Here is a 23,541-nt window from a genome sequence, read left to right as displayed (position 1 = left end):
AGGAGCAGGCAGCTAAAGCAGCTCAAATAAAGTGCACAACATATGCAATTGAAAGCATAGAAGTATCACTGTACTACATAAATAAACTTGTCAAATGCAGTAATATCAGCCGCAGGAGAGAAAAGACAAGTGATCTCTCTCTTTAATGGTCCTTGGAACAGATATGTAAACACTTCTTTTCTCAGAGTCATAGACAGGCATTGTTTGAAATAAAATAAAAACAGTGCAATAAATTAAACATTGATTTATTTTTGTACAGTTTATTCTACATATTTACCAGAAAGCATCTCTATCTAGGAAATCCAGGCTTGATAGGGAAACTCTTTGGGCGAGTGTCCCCAGGCACAGAATAGGCTGTTCTGTACAATCGAGTTCAAGTCCTATAGGCTGCACTGCACCACAGTATGAACTACAGGCGGAAGCCTTAACCCTAACCTGTATGCTGAACCTGGAAACTGTATAAATCCACCCACACTTGAACGGAGGTTTATCTTCTAATATTACGTCTTATTAGTCCAGGAGTTTCTGTTTGGGGCTTCAGCAGGTCGGCGTGATCTCTTCTGACCCGTCCACATGTGTCCTGTGTTCACATTTCAGAAAACATGTCAAACTCAACATTTCATAACAACTCAACAGCACGTGATATAAATATACATCTTATTCAGGGGCCACAACAAATGTGAGAAAGTGTTTGAGGATAGTGACAGTGAATGCTGGGAATGAGGAAGCATTTCTCTGCCGGATGTTTCAGAATCACTAAATTACCCTAAATAAATCCTATTGAACATAATGGATACACAAAAAAAAAAAAAACACCTCTCACACATATCCCATTATCAAATCACCATGATCATGCATGTGGCAATTTACTATAACACTGGAGCACAGGAAATACCATTATGCTTGTTTCTACTAACCAAAACATAGACTCCAATGTGACAGAAACAAAGTGGCAGTTAACAAAGACACAAACCGTACTGTGCCTGTGACTCCTCTTTTCCACATCCTTGAAATCATTTGCATCACATGTAGAAAAGACATTTAATTTCTCACTGTTTTCATCGTCATGTGACAGAAACACTTCTGAAGAGGTCGGGATCCTCGGCTCTGTATGTACAGGAAGTAAATGGCTTTAGTCACCTCTCCACAAAACATCGACAGTGGTAATCCAGCACATCAATCATTTGTTTTTCTGTCCTACAGGGCCAGAGCTATTATAGTCCATGATCCCATGATCAGATGGGTTTGAAATCTCCACTGGTCCTTGCGACAGCGTTATCCTTCAATATCATGCTAACTGATGTATAGTTCATTTTAGGTCCAAGAACCGAAGAACATCTTCAGGTTTCAGATGAGAATATGTTACGAAACCACAGTTACAGTATCCTGAGACAAAGCATCTCTTATTCTTTTCTTTTTCACGCCACAGAGCCAACACATATACTGTCGATGAATGGACACTCCACAGACTGTATGTAAAGGTGGACGACATGACAGCTCCCTAAAAGTGAAGCCAAAGCATCTTTGGCTGCAGTGTAGGTCATAAATCCCGCCTCCTCCTCCTTGTTAGCGGTTGGGACATGGACCAAATTAAAAAGTCACATCAAATAAAGTTTAGAGATGGTCATTTTAGGTAGTTTTTGTCACATCAATGCAAGTTTGAATGTTCACTTTTCTGGTAAGTTTGGTTTTGATTAGTTATTTGATATATAAATATAAAAACAGGATGAAGCATGATTGACAGCTGAGGCTGACTCTTGATTGGTCGAGAATGTACCTCAATAAGCAGCTTCACGCCACAATCACTCGTTCGCAAACTCCAAATTATGTCAAAGGTGCAAGATGGTGGCACATGTGTCCGGGATATCTTCATGTTTGTACAAGAAATATGGGCTACAGTCTGTAGCCGTGTCTCAATTCAGAGGCCGCATCCTACGGAGGCTGCGTTTGAAGACCGATTGAGTCACAGCGCAGCGACTAGGCTGTCGCATTTTGAAGACTCCTCCAAATGCGTCCTTCCATTCCAGAGAAATGAATCCTCAACCATTTGGATCCTGTTCAGGTCAACCTATCCCAGGATTCATTGCGCTTCAGTGACAAACCTTTTTCCAAAGAGGTAATGGCGCAGGCAAGAGAAGTCTGGTGCTTAAATATCAGGCTTCAGCTCAACCTAACAGCTGACGGTACACATGTTAAAAAAACAAGAGGCATTAAAACATTCTCGTTATGTCCAACAGCAGCTCTGTTGCTAGGTGACAGCAGGACAAGCTGGTGACACCGATGTCAGGAATCCTCTGTGGACAAGACCGTCTCATTTCGGTTCAGCCTTTACGGTCTATGTGGCCCTTGAATTGGGACACAGCTCCAGTTGCACTCACTTACTCTCTTCCTGTTTCACATAAGGGCTAAAAAATAACTTGACCATCATTTAAAGGTCTGCAAATCGATTTCCTGTATTGACTCCTCATGGGTGAATGACTGTATAATGCCCACAAACCATGTGGATATAGGTTTTGTAAACATGAACTGTTGGGAATGGCCGATTATTATCTGGCAACTATTTGGCTGAACCTTGTTTCATTGCTACACTTACAACTATGCACAGCAAAGCCTGACAGCTACCTTCTCAAATGACCTGAACTTATGAACCGAGAGCTAAAATACATTCAACGTATTACATTTGTACATGCTATGTTCACCTACACTAAATTCAGTTAAATCAGATTCTACAAGAGTATTGGACACCTCAGATCAACATCTCACCACATTTGATCAAACTATCAAAACACTAACACGTGTGGGAAGGCTCGGCCACACATGGGTTTGCCTGCAGCGAGCTACTCGTGTTACCGGAGGTCTCTGCTATTCTTTTGATTTGGCAAATGTTCTCTTCTGAGAGCGCGCGCACACACACACACACACACACACACACACACACACAAACGTAGCCTCCCTCCAACTACAAGAGACACACAAGGAAGGACACGTTGCACACAGACACCCAAGTATACAGATAAAGAGCAGTGGCGTTCAGTCCTGCCCGTTATGCTACTGGTGCTGAGAATACAAGGTCACAGAGCCACAGACGAGCTACAACCGTGTAGCTCTGAGGTGCCCGGTCGCCCCGTGCCTTCTCTGTGTTTTAGCAGCGGTCGTCCTCGTCTGTGTCACTTAGCAACTCGCTGGCTCCAGCCGGACTCGTATTGCCCAAGGGCTTCCGGAAATGCCCGTTAGGAACCTGCCACGAGTGTCTAAGCTGAGGGGCGGAGCTTATAGCGTTGGCCCGTCCCAGGCTGGTCGCCATGGCAGTCTCAAAGGTAAGGGTATGCTGCCTGTCGCCCGCCTCGCCACTGCCGAGGTCCTCGTGGTATGGGAGGTAGGGCTCTGAGATGTAGCGGTGAGGAGATGGGTGACTCTGTGCTAACACCTGACCTCCGGATGACCCCTGATTTGCAGCGGGGGGCCCGGCCTCCTTGTCGGCCTTCCACGAGGGCTCTGCGGAGCCAACAGGGGCGTCCTGAGCCTGGGTCTGTCCCTCAGAGGGGGCTGCTGGTGTGGGAGAGGTCTGTGCTTGGCAAACCAGAGGAGAATAGGAGATGTAAGGCCGCGGGCGAGAGGGCGTCTGGGGCAGCTGCCGTCGATTACGTGGAGTAGTGGACTCTGAGGCTGAGTGGGCAGGGCTGCCTGATGTGTTGACCTGCAGATAATACAAACACAAAAGGGAGGAGATCACTGTTACATCATTCAACTGTATTCACAGACAACAAAGACTGTAACTGGTGTGGAGGTCGATAATTTAACACCCCTGAGCATGCACCTGTCTCTGTGTGCGTCCTTCGCTGGGTGAGCGGGACCGTCTCCTCTCACACGAGGCGTCCTGGCTCCGCTCCTCAGAGTTGCAGCGGGACACGTCAGGAGACAGTAGGTGGCGCCGTTCCTTAGACCTCCCTCTCTCGTGACTGCTTGCTTCTCTGTGGTTGACTCTTGCACCTGTGAGTTGAGCGGATTTCACTTAGACAAAACATTTAGAAAGAGAATAAAACAACATCTACTTTGAGGTCAAAATGTAGAAAAATACAATTTTTTCTTCATCATATAAATGACTTAATCATGCAATTGAGAAAAACTCTTGGAATTACACTAAGTCCTATACTTGAAACATCAGTTAAAACTAATATTCTAAAGCATTTATCAGTGAGTAAGAGATTAAATTGATCAAACCAGTAAATGGTTTAACTATTGGTCAATACATGATGACATTAACCAATTTTAAGTTTCCAATTTCAATATAAAACTGGACAATATAAATAAAATTATTATTTTTTTTAATTTCAGTGTGTGACTCAATCTGTAAGGTAACTGCAATCATTTGTTATTCAAAGCAGCTGAATTCTTGCACAATACTTTGAGGTTTGTAAAAGATAAACGTATTTAGCAAATTTATATTCCTGTATTCTTTTCCAAGTTTTTTTTTTTTCAGATATCAAACTTTTCTCTTCGGGATGGAACATGACTATGAATATGAATCAGACTGTGGGAAGTGATACGTGTCAGGTGACCTCTGTAGCTCCTCTGTCGGGGTCGGTACGTGTCGTCTGGACTGACTCTCTCCAGAGAGTGTTGTTCCTGCCACAGGCCGTTCACACACTGGTCTCCGATGGTGGAGAAGGAGCGCTTCATCAGCTTACTGTCTGCTGACAAGCCAGGCTACACACGCACCAACACACACAGACAGACACACACAGTTACACACAGACACACACACAAACAAACAATCACAGGAGGAATCCGTTAGGCAACCATGAAATACAGATCACATAGGATGAAAACAATCCAGTGCAGTCAGGCAGCAAATACAAGTTTACTACACTCTCTAGTTCTTAAAGTACTAAATACTTGTTTAAATGAAGGTCTTTATTACCTGTGGATCAACAGCCAGTCTGGGCATGGAGGACGCTCTGATCGATGCTGTTCGCTGAGGTGATTTAACAACTGTTGGATCCTGCCTGGCCTGCTGTATCACCTGTTTATACTCCACTACGTCCTGCACCTACAATAATACCACAGAGAGGAGGACTGAGTGGGATTTATTCACATCTTATACCAAGACTCTAGAATCAAAGCGTGGACACAATTCTACTGCGAAAAAAGCCTTTTAAAAAAGACATATTTGGGCATTTTAGAGGGGAAGACGAGCAGCAAAGAGCCATAAGTCGGAACCTGAATCTGGGCCACTGGAGAGGATTTAAGCCTCAGTACATTGGGCTTCCCAAATATATAAAATACTTTTGTCTAAAAAGACAAATTAGTTGTTTCATGGAGTTTTGATATTATTTGTAATTTAGTGTATGAGTTTAGGGTTGACCAACTGGTATTTGACAAGATACCACGGGTGACTTGGTAATGGGTAATCTCTGGAAAACATTTCCTAAATTGTTACCAGTGTGTGTAAATGGTGGTGGTGGTGATGATGTGGGTGTAGGTAAGGGAGGTAGGGTGAGCGGTAGTCGTCGTCGCCCTCCTCCTCCTCCTTCTCCTCCCGGGAACGAGACAGCGGCTGCAGGAACATCTCTTGGGGGGAGATGGGGCTGAGCGCCACAAAACCTCCTCTGGTGCTGAAAGGACACAAAGACTCAGGGCAGGGCAACTGCGGCAGACACATACAGATAAATCTTTATCTCCACAAACCAGCACTGTGTGAAGAGAGGAAAATGTGAGTATTTACAGAGCAGATCCGGCACCATGTCTGAGAAATGAAAGGGATTTGGCATTGCATAGGATTTCTTGAGGCAGAGAGGAAGCATCCATACGCTGGAACATAGGAGCGTGTTTCTGTGGGGACACAAGGGAAAACAATAAATCAAAGATGAGTAGATAGCTGTGTTTTAACACTGGACGGCTTTGGATGAAAGTTAATAAAGAATGAGATCAATGCTTTTGCATAAGTTAAAACTCTGTGTTAAGTGGTAGCAATACATTCTGCAGTCTCAGACTTTCAATCAGTTTAAATGTCTTCTACGACAATCTAAGACTACATCAGTGGATGCTTTGTAGAAATAAAATAACCCCAAATTGCTGGTAAGGAAAATAAATAAAGCAAGAAAAGTAACACAAGGGACCTGCTCCTCCAGTTGCTGTCGGAGCTTCTTGGCCTTGCTCTGCTTGTAGTAGTCCATGATCATCATGGCAGCATAGATCTTCCCTATGGTCATGTCACTGGCTGAGGAGGAGAAAGTAAAAGCAATCAGATCACTTAACAGCAGCATATGAGTTGTCTTGTTAAGTTGCAGGTGTATCGCTGACGTCACCTTTGTGAATGGGAACCAGCAGGTCCAGCGACTTCTGAGAGAGATGAGGCCAGATGACGCTGATCTCCTTCTGCAGGTCCAGGTCCATCTGGTTTCTGTCCTCTCCACCTGGAAACGCACAGCAGAGACAAGAGGGAACAAAAAGCCTTATAGTTTAAGCACATTTCGCATCACATTGGATGTGTGTTTTGGATATTCGGCCTAACCTCTGGCTATCTTGACTTCCAGCGCGGTGCGGATGAGGGCCATGAGGGTGGAGGTGAAGTGGACGGACATGTCATCGTCCACAGGCATGTTCATCAGGACGAGTCTCTGATGGCAGCAGAGGAAGAGTAAAAGTCAGTCACAACCCAGGACGACAACAAACAATAATAAAAGAATAATAGAACTGAAATAGTAGAAATCCCAGAACGGCTGTGGTGGCTCATGATACATTTTCATTGATTTCTCCGAGAATTATTCATGGTTCTTGATTACTGACTAATATATACGAGCGTGTGACATTTGGTGCAGATCCAAGAACAAATCGAGATCTAGTGAATTCAAATGAGGTTTCATAAGAGGACCGTTGGGCCTTGACAGAGGTATGAACACTTAGTTCCATTCTTGTTCCTTCATGATTTCAAAGCAAAAAAAGAAGAGCATATGAGCCACCATGGTCTTTCTGGTCATCGGTACTAATTTGACAAGAGCGTTTCCATTTCACCCACAATTTCACAAAGCTGTACAACTTCAACTAAACTACCCCAATAGATACATGAGTACAGAGAGGGCAGGCGTGTCATTATTTCCTGTGTCTTCTTTTTAGATAGAAGACAATTATTTTGAACAAATACCAAACAAAGGAATCTTTACGCATGTCCTCTCCTGTCCTCCTGCTCAGAATCTGCAGATAATGTAAGTTTCATAAAAGAGGACAGACTCACACAACACACTGTGCAATAAGAGCATGGCGTTCGTCTGTGATGGAACATGCTTGCAAGCTCACAAACTCACTCAAACAACACACACATGTGGCAGGAGGCACATGCAGACAGATACGTGTCAGAAAAGGAGAAGTATGAACGACGTGAGAAAATCCGACAACAGCAGTCTCCTACAAGTGACAAGATTTTAGCAATTAGAAGTTCTGCGCTCTCGTTAAACTACAGTCTCTGAAAAATAAACTCCACCGAGACTCTGTCAGCAGGTCACAGCAAACAGAAAACGACGTCTTATTTCTCTGCCAAGATGCAAAGCAAAAACAGCCAAATCATTACTGCAGCGATATATATCTGATAAACTGAAAAATACTGGAACTGGAACAAGCAAAACTGCATCATGTGATCAACAGAAAAAAATGCTTTGCTTTTCCAACATAAGACACAGACAGTGTTTTTCCTCATTGGTTAACACATGAAGGCAGTGCCTGTTACTCTCCAGCGTTTAGTCTACCTTATAGGCCACCTTGGAGGGGCATTTCTTGCCCAGGCCTAGAGGTGGCGACATGTGGGTCAACATCTCATACATGTCTGTGTAATGGATACGACCACTGGGGGCGCCAGGTAGCCATGAAGATGGGGGATGAGAGAGGGGAGGGAGAAGGAGGGGAGGAGAGGAAGGGAGAGGGATGATGTTGGAGGTGGAGCAGAAATTGAATAACGGTGGAGGAGTCACGCAGGAAGGGGGTGGGAGGGTAAAAGAGAGGAAGAAGAAGAAGAATGGAGGAGATACAAAAGAAAGGATTATTCCAAGGCAGCACACAGGAGGAGAGAGCAAACGTAGGAGAAACAAAACAGGTTCTATTCTTTCTATGCTGCCAACAGCACATAGAAATCTGGGAAAGGAGAAAACCTCGGACAGGATGAGCAAAGGAATGACAGCCTGGATCTGGTACTACTGTCTAATACTTGCGTTCTGTAGTGCTGTATGAGTTCCAGAGGGTTATAACACATTTAAAAACCAGATCCAAAAGATAGAAAGAGACCGGCTTCCCTCAAATTCATCCAAAATCCAAAGTTTAATCATTCAAAAAATGCTTTGATTTAAAGTATGTATTTTTCATAATTCTGGATGAATGAGGGACATCCTGTGCCTTAGTATCCTGAGACTGGAGTCATTCTTTGACCTGAGTAACAAACCCTGAGGGTTTGTTACTTCCTGAGGTAACAGTTAGTGAAGGGAAGGAGAGCAAGGACAGGAGGGAGTGGTTCTTGACGTTGGGGGGAACCAAACCTTGCACGCCACCCTGTGGGGGCAGTTCTTTCCAAAGCCCAGGGGAGGTGAGATAGTGCGTACAACTTTGTACATCTCCTTATAGTGCATCCTACCACTGGAAAGAACATACATGTCTTTAGTTGTTTGTCATTGGAGCCTCTTAGTTCACAAGAAGAGTGAAATGACCTAAACGGAGTCAGTTCTCTGGTGTAAAGATGAGAAAATATAAATGCAGCAGTTTTAAGACATCTTACTATATACAATATTAAATCAAACTTTTTTCACTCTGTGGTGAACACATGAAAATTATATTGTTTCATAACAGTGGGTACCGAAAATCTGAAGCTGTTTTCAGATATGAACTCCAGATTTTCCGGACTTCGTCTTCCTCACGTGACGAACGCAGCAAGCGAGTGTAAGAAACGTCATCTGGACGCCCACTCGCTCGCTGGGAATTTTCCTGCTGCATTCTCACATGGCCTCACGCTGACATTTTACAAACTTTTACTCAGGGCTGGCAGGGAAAGTTCCAGAAATGTCTGGTGCACATGGCTGATATTCGCATTCTCATATACAACCCCTCCAAAAAATGGCAGATTTCAGTGCATGTCTGAAAGCAGCTTGAGAGCACTTTTTCCAATGAATAGGAAAGATGTACTGGCCTCAGTCAACACTGTGATAGACTGGTGTCTAACAGAGATATATATTTTATTCATATCGACAATATACAGTAGCTGTAACTTTATTTACAGGGATAAAGTCTTTCTTAATTGTACCACAGTATCCATTTGACATGAACATAAGGCGTAGTGTCTGAACCATGTGTATCACTACTGATAAAGGACCTATTTGCTCTTTGTTTAGTGTCAATGAGATAAATTCATGTTTTTCTGTGTCCTTGGTGAATGAAGCTATAACAAGTATATCCAGGTTTTATGGTAATATGTTGTAGGTGACGGCTTCAGTCAAGTGCAGTGTGTTGTGTGACGCTGGAGTGTGTATATAAAGATGGGTGACATGCCAACCCCCCATAAGTGAACCTAAAGCGTCTTGATTGCCTCCTGGTGGCTGGCTGCAGCATAGGTGTGAAAATAATTTAAGAAGTTCCAAAATATCTACCAAGAGCAATGTAGTTGCATTCATCCATGGATATATGTTTATGCATTGTACTAACTTACTATACATGTTTTTTGTGTAATTGTATTAACTACACAGTGTCTGTATCACCATGTATCTTGTGTCAAGGATTAGGGGTTAGGGTTAAAATTGTGCGTTCACAGACTGCACTGTTGTTGGAAACACTGACCAGGCAGCACGATCATACTCCCCCCAGATCCGGACGAACTCATCCAGGTGGTGAGGGCCCAGGATGGAGGAGTCTCTGGTCAGATACTCAAAGTTATCCATGATCACAGCCACAAAGAGGTTCAGCATCTGGACAGAAGACAAACAGCAGAGGGCGGAGAGGCCTTGATGTTTATTCAAACATTTAAACAAGAAAATACAGCATGAGACAATGATAAGTGCAGTTCAGCTTCTCTTGACAGATGGTTAAGCTCCAGGTGACAATATTTGCTAACACACAAGTTATCCTTGTTTGAAGTTAAACAATAGTATTCACATTTAGTGCCTTTCTTACCAGGAAGGAACTGAAGAAGATGAAGGAGACAAAGTAGAAATAGGCAAAGTCAGAGCCGCAGCCGCCCTCCTGCTCTGACGTGAGAGAAGGGTCCGCCTCGCACTGCCGCCCCCCCAGACACGACAACATGATCTCCTGCCATGATTCCCCCGTGGCACTCCTGCACACACACACACACACACACACACACACACACACACACACACACACACACACACACACACACACACACACACACACACACACACACACACACACACACACACACACACACACACACACACACACACACACGAGGAGTTTAAGTCATCCAGCTCTCAGTGTATGCACAGTTGCGTCTGCTTTGGCAGGAGCAATCAAAGCATGAGGACTCGCACCTCCAGCTCAGAGTCAGTTTTAGTAACCAGCTCTGAACCTGAGATGTGGTTGTGTAGTTAGACACACACATGTACACTACATACTGTATGTCACAATTCTGATTTAATTTAATGTCACTGTTGCTTTTGTATTTTTAGCTTTACTGCAATCAAAACTGAGGGGGTGCGATTTTATGTAAATGTTTTTCCTTCATGTCATATGAGAACAAAATTGCACCTTCAATGTGGGAAAATAAACACAATATAAACACTTATTATAACAATAACTGATCATTCTACCTGTTCTGTAAATATATTTGCTCAAGAGGTAAATGGTAGACTGCAGCATGAATCTCCTCTCGACACTGAGTAGCCCCTTGGGCACTTGGAGAGCAAAGTCTTTCTAATGTAACCTAGCAACGCGATTCAGACGACATTAAAAAACGTGTTACTTAGTGAACCAAGTGTAGCAAATCAAGAGGAGCGGTTGATCACAGCTGGGTCTCAATTTAACACTAAGATACTAACTTGTCGAAAGCACTGAAACAAATCTGCTGGATTATGAAGAGAATTCAGTGTGTAGAGTTTCCGACTGGAGCAGATGCCACAGTTTCCTACCTGAAGAGCAGCATCAGAGCACAACTGAAGGACTTGAAGTTGTTGTGCTGGTTGATGTGAGTCTCCTCGTTCAGCTTAATGTTCCCAAACACCTGATGCACACAAACACACAATTGCAACACCATGGAAATCTTCAGCATTTAAGATGGAATTTTCACCATGAAACAAATTAACTTGTGATGCTAAAGGAGGCTGGATTGTTGTGAGGGTTTTTTTCTTATCTTTATTCTAGAGCGTGGTCTTCCAGTTTGAGAGCAGGACTTTTTCATGTTTAGGTTTTGTACTTTCCCCTGAATCCCTAAATGCGCTTGCACTCAAATAGCTCCTGTTTGTTTTTAGACTTGCTCTGCTTGTGATCAAAACGTGCACTCATATATTTAGTTGCTTGGATAAAATTCCAGCGCTCCAGCTTGAGCTCTTCTCCCAGTGCTCACGCTGCTTTTGTGCGCATGTGTAAAACTTCTGCTGCTTCTGATTTGTCCTCTGATATTTGATTTTTTTTGTGCAACAACTCAAAATTCCACCACTAATTGGATGCCAAATGTCGTGTTGACAAATGAAAATGGAAAAATGTTTGAGCACAAGCAGAGCAAATCTAGGCACAAGCCCAGGGGCCTTTACAGTTGCAATTGCAGGGTTTTGAGTGAAAGCCTTACAAAATCTGAACATGAAATCAGTAAGACCTGCTCTCAACCTGAAAGACCACGCTCTTGAATACAGACAGGAAAAAATAACCCAAAATGTAGCAAGCTGAAAACCGTCTCTGCAGAGAGACAGAGACTTATCGTGTCTCCTTCTTTACTCCCTCTGACCTGCATGCCAATTATGGCGTAGATGAAGAAGAGCATGGCGATGAGCAGGCAGACGTAGGGCAAGGCTTTGAAGGACTGGACGAAGGTCCACAGAAGAATCCGGATGGTGTAGCCTTGTCTCAGCAGCTTGATCAGACGAGCAGCTCGGAACAGCTTCAGGAAACTCATGTTGAACGTGTCAATAGACTGGTAAAAGGACAGAAACATATTGAAAGATAAAGGTAAAACTGTCCTGGGGAGAGAACAGAATATAAATCAGACTTTCACCCAATGTTCAAGTCTGTCGATATCATGTTTTACTTATTACCTGCAGGTCCACCACAATCTCAGTGATGCTGCCCAAGACGGTGATAAAGTCAAAAATGTTCCACGTGTCTCGAAAGTAGTTCTGCAGAAATATGAAGGAGACACTTGGAGTCATTTCCTAAGAGGATCTTTAAGTCACATTCACGTTGCATTTCTGCCCTTTTGCTCTCACCAGAAAGCCAAAGGCCATGATCTTGAGGACACACTCGACAGAGAAGAGAACGGTGAAGGCTGTGTTCAGGTGCTTCAGCACGGCCTCGTACGCCGGCGGTGCAGAGTAATACTGGAAATAGAAAGGGGGCAGAAATGAAACCAGGAAATTTGGGCTACAAGTGAGATAAAAATGGAACATTCCCTAAACAGTTCACTGCAGCCCAACCTCATGATACCAGGCTGATATCAGTGAACCTCAGCCCTGCACCCAGCAGATCTCCAGGTTGATGGAAGATTCCTCCAGACCCATAAATCCTGCCTCAGTCTCTGCACCTCTCATCTGTCGCACTATAAAAGGAGTCATTCCTCTGGGGGCGGCAGCCAACGTTAATGAGGTCATGCTAAATAGCAGCCCCTGGACATTATAGATCAATATTTAATACAGGCTGAGTCACCCCGTGTCTTTCTGTCCGTCTGTCTGAACGAGCAGCGCAGCCCGAGAAAAGGCAAGTTCAGGAAATAAATTGTGCAGCGTGAGTGGTGGAAAAAACTAAAACATCAGCCGATCCAAAAGCAAACATCACAGTTTGTTGAGGTGGTGCTTCCAAAAAAGGACACTTCAGGTTCTGCACCGTCAGGAGTGACACATCTGGGCTTATTTTAAACCCAAAGTGTTAACAGTCGCAGGTTCATAACAGAAGATGTTGCCGAGAAGCGACACAAGGTGAGTTTTTTTCCTATTAGCAAACAGGGTTGTGTGAAAAAAGTATGTGTCATGTTCAGGAGTGGGGGCAGACAGAGAACGACAGGTTCAGGTCTTATTAGAGTTCAGTTATTTAGGTCTTTAATGTCTTTGCTTCATCTTCCTCACCTTCATCATCAGCACAATGGTGTTGAGAGCGATCATGGCCAGGACAGTGTACTCAAAAGAGGGGGACACCACAAAATGCCAGAGACGGTACTGGAACGTGTGACGGTTCTGCGGCATGTATCGGGTCAGGGGCTTGGCGCCGATTGCAAAGTCTATGCACGCCCTCTGAAATACAGGAGAGAGAGAGAGTGAAGAGGAATATATAGGAGACATGGCAGCTATCCTGGACAGGAAGAATCTTTCCTCACCTCGTTCTTCTCCAGGCTGCACTCCTCCATCATCTTATCCCCCTGCTCCTGGAAGGTGATGATGATGAGAGCCACGAAGATGTTGACGAAGAAGAAAGGGAAGACGACAAAGTAAATGACGTAGAAGATTGACATCTCCATCCTGTTGCCGTGGCTTGGCCCTCTGTCCTCCTCGGTCACGTCCACTGAATGCTGCAGGACCCTGAGAGAACAGAGACACGATGGTAACACGCATGAGCAACAGTGAAAAGGTTCATCAGTTTATCAGTCAGTTATTAGTGAATAAAAAAACATAAATATAAATAATTTTTATAAATCAATTTTACTGAAATTACACCAGACTCATTCATTTCCCTAATTTTACTTTGATGAAGAATAGAAAATTATAATCTTATTACTTTATTTAAAACAAATGATGTTTTAATGTTTTAAACTTTCTCTTTTTTTTAATGTAAAAACTAAATATGTGCTACGACAGCTATCACAAGGTTGAAAGTATGTGTATTTGTAATGTATTTGTTCACTGGAGTGAGGCTCAAATACTAATATGTCATTTGGACGAGGATGTCGTTTGATAGCAGCAGTTCATTAACAAAGGTTGGAACAGTTCAAATCCACAAGCACTGATAATTGAACATTTGTGTAATCTAATTGTGCAAAACATAATTGCAACATTAATTAATTAAAATTAATTAGTTGTCAAATTAATTTAATATTACTAAATATGATAATTCTCCATATAAAGGTCAGATTTGAGCATTATGAAAATATGAGCAATATGTTAGAATGTTGCTGATAAACTCTGATGAGCATGAGAATTGGAACTGGACTCACTGAGGCCATCCCTCTCCAGTGGAAACAGTGAAGAGGGTGAGCAGAGCCCAGATGACGTTGTCGTAGTGAAACTCGTGTCTCTTCCAGTCTCTTCTCTTCACCTCTTTCTTGTCCTTCCCGTAGTCGATGTAGTAACCCCTGCAGCAGCACACAGCAGAGGTGCATCAGACTATAAACACATTAAGTGCAGAATATATATAGAGAGCATAAAAGGGTTTATTCTCTTTAGTGTCAAGCTTCAGGAGACATGGAGCCACAAAACAAATACAGTTAAACAATATCAACCCATAAAATAATGAATTGATTAAATGATTAAAGAAAGAAAGAAAGAAATAGTTAGGGAAAGAAGAAGTAAGAGAGGGAGAGTAGGAAATGAATAAAGAACCAGAAAGTTAGTATAACATTTTTTTAAATTAAAAGTGAACAAAAAATGAAGAAAGGAAAATACAGGAAGTGACAAACATAAAAATGGAGACAGATGGAAGTAAATAAACAACAAAGTAGGGAGGAAGTACTGAAAGAAGTAAAGGAGTATTACTGGCAGTCCTTCTCCGTGTCCTTCGAACTGTCAGTACAGTAGAAAAACTTCCCTTTAAAGAGCTGCACAGCGATGACGGCAAAGATGAACATAAAAAGTTTGTAGACAATGAGAATGTTGAAGACGTTCTTCAGAGACGTCACCACGCAGTCAAAGACCGCCTGGAGGAGGAAGAGAAATGGGATAAGAGGAAATAAAAGCTGCAGGGCTTCAGATATTTCATTTTCACATCTTCTCCACATAAAACTATCAAGATTAGCAGTAATCCATGTTTTCATTCATGTTATCAAAGTTATGTTATCGTCCAGTTGGGACTTTGCTTGTTGTTTTTATCGTCCATTTTTCAGACAACACGGCAAATAAATTTAAATCCTTTGCCAACAATATATTTTTAAGAGTTGTAAAAACAGAAACTTTTTTTTTTTTTCATGGTCTGAAGAGAAACTGGCTGCTGCTGTTAAGATAATACATGACATGTAGCCTATAGCTTTGAGGAATGCTCTCCAGTCATATATAAAGAATATGCAAGTTTTAGTTTATGGATATATATGGATATAGAATATGTAAAAGCGTGAAAGGCCCTTCAGGTAATTGAAATTTGACATGTATATTTGTTTAATATATTTCTAAGAGATTGGTATTAGTCTTCCCCCTCCATATCAAATCCCACTTTCACATCTAACCCTCTCCTCCCCTTTTTAACTACCAGGTTTCTTTAGCTTCTTTATATTCGCTCCTCTGCCCTCTCTCTCTCTCTCTCTCCTCTGTCCTCTCCTCGTCCACGTGTGATGTTAGGCCCCTGACAACACATCTTCATGGTCTAATGATCCCAGTTTGTTACCTCATGGTTTATCACCTTGTCTGTCTACTTGTCCTGTCCCTGCTCTGAAGGAGGTCATAGGGTTGGTTCCTGTCGGTGTGTGTGTATGCACGTGTGTGTGTGTGTGTGTGGACACTGTGGTGAGAAGGACCACTAATATGTTAACGTTATGGGTGCTATACAAATACTAGTATATACATATGCATTCAAGTGCACTTGGTACAACCTGTTTGATATTTGTATTGCTTTGATCACCTAGAGTAGTATTTTGTAAAACCTTTTTATCAAGTAGCTCATAATGGCAAATGCTGTCAGAATTATACAAATAACACAAATAGAGATGGAACATGTCTGACCTTGAGTTTAGGAAGTCTCTTGATGGTCTTCAGGGGTCTGAGGACACGCAACACTCGCAGAGATTTGATGGTTTTTATGTCCCGTCCTTTGTTATTTCTGTGCAGCACAACAGAGAGTGTATCACACATAGAAGCACTGTAAATGTGTTTATTCATCTTTCTATTAAGTTGAATCTGACTTATTCTACACAAGTTATACTCTGAATATTGCATGTTTAAAGACGCTAAAATCTCTAAGTGAACTTTTACCCCAACACATTGCTGCTTGTCCGTCCCACAGGGGGGCACCATCCACGGATGAAGGAAAAACAGGAGAGAGGGACACATATATCAACAGTTAGAAAACGAATGGAAGAGAAGACTACACCTTTAGTTTACAGACTGAAAGCAAAATGAGATATGATTTAAAGACAATTTGATGATTACAAATATAATGAGTGATTAGTGATAGTTAAAATAAGTCATGTGACTGACGTGAGGGCGAAGGCCACCAGTGCTCCCACCACGACGATGAAGTCCAGGACGTTCCACAGATCTCTGAAGTAGGAGCCGTCATGGAGGATCAGACCCTGGTCAATCATCTGAGGACGACACAACTTTGAGTCCCTGAGAGAGTTTCTGTGGCTCCATAGCTTTTTACAATCATCTCATCAAATGACATCATTAGCGCACCATCTTTACACAGTAACTCACCTTAATTATCATTTCAAATGTGAAGACTCCAGTAAAAACATAATCAAAATAACGCAGAACCTGCAACATGTGAGAGACAGAGGAAGAGTCAAAGAGAAAAATTAGAAAATAAAATAATTTAACACAAAAAATAGAAATCAGTTATTCAGCAAAACTAGAATCGCCACCTTGAGCTCAAGTGAATGTTTGTACCAAATTTGAAGAAATTCCCTCAAGATGTTCCTAAGATGTTGCAGTCACAAGACCAAAGATGTGTTTCGTGAGGTCACAGAGACCGTGACCTTTGACCACCAAAAAAATCGAATCGGTTCATGGGTTGAACTGAGCGTTTGTAACAATTTGGAATTTCTACTGGTTGATTTCTGAGTCTGAGTCGTTACTTCAGACTCTCAGCTTGAGGTTTAGTAAGAAACAGTCTCTGATGATAATACAGCACAAGATAATTAACCTCCCATAAACAAGCAGGCTCAGAGTGCCTCACACTTCATTCACCTCACTCATCACCGATCTAATTGCCTCCCATCAACTCACATTAGCAACCTTTTGCAAAGCAATTTAAGGAATGTTTTTTGGAATAATTTTTTTTTTCTTTATGGCACTTTGGCTGTTTAGCACTGATGAAAACAGCTATGAGGCCCGAGGCACAGATAAAGGGTGATTGAAATCAATCTTAGGAGTTAATATTGATTCGGGCGATGGTCGTCACTGAACCAGCAGAAATATTCCAGCTCATATAAAGTTATTAATGTTACAGCTGTCCCTGTGTCAGACACATGACTTACTAAACAGATAAATGGGAGCATATACCTTATTCCAGTCAGAGGAGGTAGCCACAGGGTCCTCAGCAGCCAGAGCTATACTACTGGCAGCTATGACCAGCAGGATGGACATTTCAAAGTACCTGAGGTTCACCACGTAGTGACATGCTCGACGCACCCTGAGGGGGAGCAGATGGCAGAGTGAGGTCAGGTACCACATAAGACTGTGCAGGCTTAGGCTGGCTGGAAGTTAATGGCAGCAGGAGTAAACAGCATAGATAGTGTGCAGCAAATCTAAACTAAATAGACAAAACTCTGAACACCACGTTTGAACGGCCATTACTCTTTATCACAACAATATTCTCTTGAAACGTATCCCTAAGGACTCTGCACTGCTATGAGGATGTCTGTGAAAAGTCTGCTCCATTAAGAAAAACTGTAAAACTCAGTTTCCTGTGAGAGGCGAGAGTGAACAGCCACTTACGGGTTGTCAGGTTTGAAGATGAACATGCTGTTTGGAGTCACAGTGTTGACAGGATTTGTGGCCTCGGCCTCCTCCTTCTCTGACTTACAGATTTCAGGATCCTTGCTGTTCACTAGAGGAGGTCAGGAGAAGTCATATTATATATATTTCCGACTACGATAGTCTGAGAAGACAGTTCTGTATCAGTGAACTAAATGGGAACCGACTCAGATGGTGATGTGACTCACTGCTTCTCAAAAAGCTTGAACTCTGGGGGCTACAATTTCAAACTAAGTGTGATAGATATAAAATGAACAAGACTCTGATGTATTCCTTTTGTTCAGATTCATTCAGAAACTAAATGTTCTCAAGAGTTTAGGAGAAATGTGACATTTCTACAACAGCGGCTTTGTTTTTGCCAGTTTGAGAATTAAACATGGCTGACAGCTCAGAAAGTATTTGTTCATCCAGTGATATGTGAGATGTGGGAAGGGCTTAGATTGAGGAGCCCTCTAATTAAATGAATCCTGTCCCATGTAAGAGTAAAAGAGTCGAGCCTGCACCATGTTGGGAACCTGAGAAAAAGTTGTGCAAGGGTTAAAAATATATTTGCATATATTTACGGGTCTGGACACAGGTACAATTTAACTAGACATGGATAGGAAGCAGGTAAGTATGTTTTTTTATCTGGAGATATAAAAATTTTTAATGATTGTGCTGTATTTTTAACATCTAAATCAGATTATATGAAGCCTGCAAGGATATGTTTTATTTTGAAATCCTATGACACCACCTCTGACCCCTTTACTTCCACTCAAATAACTGTCAGTACTGAAAGCAAAATTGCTCATACATCAAAAATGATGATGACAAAAATAGCCGGCGGTGAAAACCTTCTCTTTAAAAAGAGATAAAAAGTAATAGATTTTTGAAGCCAAAAGCTGGGAAGGTCGTCACTAAGGAAACAGACTGTCAGCTACAGGTGCCGCAGCAATTGACAGATTCATTTACAGGAGCACAACTCAGTCACCAAATCGTGAAGACAACGAGGTGTCATGTGAGCAGGTCTGAATTCCACTTATTCTAGGTGACAGGGCTGCAGTGAAGTCAAGGCAGTAATGTCACAAATCCCTTACTAATGTTACCAGGAAGCAACTGGAATCCCACAACAACTGCACCAGCACCTGTGATTGTAGAGAGCTCCAGACATAAAGTTGCACTGGGCATCTCGATGACGACAGTGGAGCTGAGCTGAGATTTGTCCTCTTCCTGCTCTGCCTCCTTCTCTTCTTTGTCGTCCTCTGGGACGGCCGGTGGAGAAGGGTCTGATTGCTGGAGAAGCTCGTCTTGCTTCTGAGGACACGGGTCACCGGTGCTGCTCTGCTGGTCATCTGGGGGGTTTATGTCTCCTTCTTCCCCTTCAACCTGTCTGCAGATACAGAAATAAACGTTGGATTCATAAAGACACATACAATAGTACAGTTGTAGGGGGACAAATCTATAGGCTTGAAAAGAAGATCACATCACTAAAAATCACTGGTAATAAACATAGAAATATGATATCCAGGTATTAATCTGACCCAGAAACTTTTCTGTATCTTATCCTTCTCTCTACTTGAAATCCGTCTCTCTTGACTTTAGTTTATCTGATTATTAAGGATGAAACTTACTGCTAAACCATAGACAAGACAGCTCCCCAAAAGTAGAGACAAACCATCTTGTGCGCCACCTGGTGGCTGGCTACGGTACAGGTCACAAACCTCCACCATGTTAACTGATGAGGCAAATTAAAGTTAAAATAGCCTACAGGTCAAATACATTTCTCTCTCGAGGATGTTTCTGTCATTTTAGGTAGTTGATATCACTCGGATGATTGATTAAGTGTTGATTTTCACAGCCAGTTTGGTTTTAATTGGAGGAGGAAGTGGAGACGTGTCGTCCATCTTTATTTACAGTCTATTTGCCAAACAAACATCTTTGTCTTGTCTCACCTGCTCTCCTCAGGTTTGGACACCACCTCCTCCTCCTCCTTTTTGGTCTCCACCTCCTTCTCCTCTACTTTCCTGGGGTTTCTCTTCCTCTCTCTGCTGACCGAGCGACTTGCCAAATGGCTTTCGTTCTCGGGAGATGACCCCCGACTTTTGGCTCCACTCTTATGGTCACCGTGATGCGCCGCCCTCCTGGCCCTGATCCCGCTAAGACCTCCCATCTCAGGAGTCAGCATGTCAATGTTATCTGGTGGTCTGAACTTCTTCACTGCCCTGTGCTGGCGATCACCATTCAATCTGGGGCTCCTGCGCTCGCTGAAGGTGTTGTGACTCTGATTAACACCCAGTGTTTTACTCTCAGAGACGGTCTCTGATTCTGAAGGCTCTTGTATGGTCAGAGACACAGAGGCATCAGGCAGAGGCTCATTTGTGGGGTCCAGTGACTCGGGGACCGTGATGGGGGTTTCAGGTATGTCACCAGAGAGGTCGGCTCCAAGAGGCTTATCCACAGACATGGAGGTAGCCTGGTTCTTGGCTGGTGATGCTAAGGGATCTGCCGGGCGTTTCAAACTCCCAGACGGCGTATTCTGCATGGCCTTGCGGTGCAGCGACAGTGGGTGTCCGAGCTGGGCCTGGGCTGAGGCAGGAGGCCCGTCCTTCTCCTCGCTGGGGCCGCTGAACAGGATCTCTCGGCTGGACATCTGCCGGTGTCTCCGCAGCTGGCTGGTCCTCTGCTCCCAAACTGACATGGTCATCCTTTTTCTCCTCTCTCCCCTGGACATGAAAGAGTTAGAGGGATTGAGTGGTGGGGGTGGGCGGCCCTCCCTGATGCTGCCCTGCGCCTCCTCCAGGGAGCAGGAGTAGGTGGGGCGGCTGCGGTGGATTGCTCTTTTCCTGTACAGGTAGGGCCGCCTCCTACGGCTTCCCCTGAGAAGAGAAAGACAAGACATGATGTCAGAAGCAGAGAATTTACTAAATTCAGTGTCACGTTTCATACACACGGTTGATTAAGACTTTATTCATCCAGGTTTGAAATTAGTTTGTTCGGTTTCAGACTTAAAATTCTACTATAAAAAGTTTTAATTAAATTATCAATCAAAACACTTGCATCAAAAACTTAGAATCACAGTACAGAGCAGGTGCTTTGGTCTGATGTTTGACTGGTTTATCAACAACAGTAAAAAAAAAAGCATATTCATCTCAACATGAAGTAATTTACTGGATCAATGGGGATGTTGGGTGATACATTAACAAAGCCTGGGACTGTTGTGTGACTTTTATAACAACAAGAGCATGAAGCAGAATGAAATCAGCGGAATAGATATAAGAAATGTGTAGTTCTGAGAGTTGGGAGGTACAGGACAGAGCGTGAACAGAGCATGACGACAGAATGAGTCGGGGACATTTTACCCCATTTAAGAAAATCAGGCAGGCGTAAGAAAGAAATTCAGAGAGCAGGGCAGACAGTGTTACTTACTGGAGTCGAGGACTCTTGTGTGGTCCGTGTTATCAATGAGCGATTGGTTGAAAACAAGACATTAGTGCTTTTGTGGGCAGAGACAAAACAGGGCCAGGAGACACACACACAGCAAACGGTCCTCAGAGATCGTAACCTGGCCTTTCACACAAATACCACGTCACGAGAACGACTACGCACAATGTTAATGGCATTTACTAGATGTTCTCCATTTGTTATTCATCGCCGAAGGCTAGAGCTGCTCTTTTAGAAGACTACACGCACATATTAAATATTAATTTTATACTTAACTGCAACATGATGCATTCGGTTCGCAACTGAATTACTTCTCTCATCTCTTCTTTAAACATTTGCAATGAAGCGATCATAAATTAAAAAACTGGACTTTCTCTGCTTTGGTGTGTGTCTCCATTGGAGCCAAGCGGCACATTAACAAACAAGATGGTAACAGGGTTAGAAACAGTTAAAACACATTCATAAACATAACAGTCAGCACAACATTGATAGAAGACATCATTAAAAGACAGTCTGGGTTACAGTATGGGTAGAAAACATAGAGATGGGGGGTAAGAGAACATGTTTAAATACCCTTTGTACAAAAGCCACCACATTGGGATGCAGCTCTGAACACCACTGCCACCTCACTCACACACTTGCATTCCTTCAGGACATGCTCGTAAAGCCAAAGTCAGGAAATCCATGTGCGCAGCTTCAGAAAATAATGCGCTAAAATATTCAAAATGCTCAAGAGCATTTGAGGCAAGCGATCGAAGACACACACACTGAAAACACGATCCAGATATTACAGTTTTCGTATGATTTGATGCATTCTCCGTGAGCGTGGGTGCAACTACGGTTTTTCTTCCTGTAATCATGCTGACCAGATACATGCAATCCCAAGGTGAAATGATCATCAGCCACCAACATGCAGCATCTCTCTCTCCGTCTCTTTTCTTTACTGAGCAAATGCTGTCATGCAAGTTGCTTGAAGGTCACCTGGGGCAAGTACTTGTGGGGTTTCACAGCTGACATCAGAGTTGAGACCAGGAGCCCTTAAAGTTCACAGTGTCCTCTCTGAATACAGATGCCGGCCCAGACGACCCTGAGGTATTCCAGTCTCCTCTATGGGCTCTGACAAGGGCCTGACCCTCAGCTCGCTCAACTGACACTAAACCACTGCTACACTTTCACTTTCTGCCCTGGTTCTCCTCCTGGTTCGGTCTGATCCTTCAGTTCATTTATGTGCAGGAAGTTTCGAGAAAATGGCAACAAAGGCGTTGAGGAAGGAGGGAAGGTTAGGAAGGAAGAAAGGAAGGAAGGGAGAGAGGGAGTAAGGAAGTAAGAAAGGAAGGAAGGAAGGAAGGAAGGAACAAAAAGAAAGGAAGGAAGTAACAAAAGTGATAAAGACAGAAAGAAAGAAAGACAGAAAGAGAAAGAAAGGAAGAAAGAGAAAAAAGAAAGAAGGAACATAAGGTCTGTGTGATAAAATGTTAACTTCTGAAACCTTCCACATGCACATGCAACAAAGTGCTTGTTTGCTGAACCAGACGTCCCCACTCGTGTGCATGCACATGCACGTCCAGCACCTATAACGATGCACTGAGTAATGAAGCAATCCACTGTGGCAGGAAGCTGGACACTGAGAAAAGGTCACGTTACCTTAGGAATCAAACCTTCCACAAGTGAGACAACAGATCAGAGCCTGCACACACTTAGTTTTACTTCTCCTATACAGCCACAACATCCACTTTACTGTTTTACTGTAACGGACCCACCATGCTAATTTGGACACTGAGTAACCCTGTCTCCATGACAACACTACAGGCACCTCCCACCCCTGGTATGGAACCAGTAACCATGGAGACATAGACTTCAATTAGGAGAAGATTGCAGCGCTGCGAGCAGGCAGAGGTTTGACAGGAGGCCTTTCAGTCTATCAATAAGTCTCTGGTGGGACAGAAACAAATACTGAGTCAAACTTCAAGTGACGTGTTACATGACGACCCTTAACCTTCCTCTATAACTGCTCTGCATTATTATTAACCATAACCTACTGCACCAAATGATAGGACTTTTCATCTGCTGGAGGACACAGCAGCCCGTGCAC

At 43.1% G+C, this 23,541-nt stretch overlaps 1 protein-coding gene across 2 annotated transcripts in view; it reads right to left on the bottom strand.

Annotated features, from left to right (window-relative positions):
* Positions 1 to 103: 103 nt before the first annotated feature.
* The window catches only part of LOC118121388 (voltage-dependent R-type calcium channel subunit alpha-1E), a 91,299-nt gene continuing 67,861 nt past the window's right edge, over positions 104 to 23,541 (bottom strand). Inside the window, exons 21-48 of one of the 2 annotated variants that reach the window (XM_035177222.2) lie at positions 19,961 to 20,884; positions 19,154 to 19,398; positions 17,991 to 18,102; positions 17,556 to 17,685; positions 16,749 to 16,808; positions 16,530 to 16,636; positions 16,305 to 16,316; positions 16,056 to 16,152; positions 14,880 to 15,040; positions 14,342 to 14,479; positions 13,508 to 13,709; positions 13,260 to 13,424; positions 12,408 to 12,518; positions 12,237 to 12,317; positions 11,930 to 12,115; positions 11,118 to 11,209; positions 10,144 to 10,303; positions 9,811 to 9,938; positions 7,743 to 7,839; positions 6,515 to 6,620; positions 6,309 to 6,416; positions 6,120 to 6,220; positions 5,726 to 5,832; positions 5,441 to 5,615; positions 4,922 to 5,050; positions 4,560 to 4,707; positions 3,818 to 3,990; positions 104 to 3,697 (exon numbers count right to left, since the gene is read on the bottom strand). In XM_035177222.2, coding sequence (XP_035033113.1) covers positions 3,143 to 3,697; positions 3,818 to 3,990; positions 4,560 to 4,707; positions 4,922 to 5,050; positions 5,441 to 5,615; positions 5,726 to 5,832; positions 6,120 to 6,220; positions 6,309 to 6,416; positions 6,515 to 6,620; positions 7,743 to 7,839; positions 9,811 to 9,938; positions 10,144 to 10,303; positions 11,118 to 11,209; positions 11,930 to 12,115; positions 12,237 to 12,317; positions 12,408 to 12,518; positions 13,260 to 13,424; positions 13,508 to 13,709; positions 14,342 to 14,479; positions 14,880 to 15,040; positions 16,056 to 16,152; positions 16,305 to 16,316; positions 16,530 to 16,636; positions 16,749 to 16,808; positions 17,556 to 17,685; positions 17,991 to 18,102; positions 19,154 to 19,398; positions 19,961 to 20,884 — 4,810 coding nt within the window. In that variant the 3' untranslated portion in view covers positions 104 to 3,142. Of the gene's footprint in view, positions 3,698 to 3,817; positions 3,991 to 4,559; positions 4,708 to 4,921; positions 5,051 to 5,440; positions 5,616 to 5,725; positions 5,833 to 6,119; positions 6,221 to 6,308; positions 6,417 to 6,514; positions 6,621 to 7,742; positions 7,840 to 8,522; positions 8,620 to 9,810; positions 9,939 to 10,143; positions 10,304 to 11,117; positions 11,210 to 11,929; positions 12,116 to 12,236; positions 12,318 to 12,407; positions 12,519 to 13,259; positions 13,425 to 13,507; positions 13,710 to 14,341; positions 14,480 to 14,879; positions 15,041 to 16,055; positions 16,153 to 16,304; positions 16,317 to 16,529; positions 16,637 to 16,748; positions 16,809 to 17,555; positions 17,686 to 17,990; positions 18,103 to 19,153; positions 19,399 to 19,960; positions 20,885 to 23,541 lie in introns of both variants that reach the window. The other variant, XM_047343199.1, reaches the window with a different exon arrangement.

Source organism: Hippoglossus stenolepis, chromosome 14 (genome assembly GCF_022539355.2).
Source record: "Hippoglossus stenolepis isolate QCI-W04-F060 chromosome 14, HSTE1.2, whole genome shotgun sequence".
NCBI lineage: Eukaryota > Metazoa > Chordata > Actinopteri > Pleuronectiformes > Pleuronectidae > Hippoglossus > Hippoglossus stenolepis.
The sequence above is the reverse complement of the archived record's forward strand: the minus strand, read 5'-3'. Positions and strand labels throughout refer to the sequence as shown.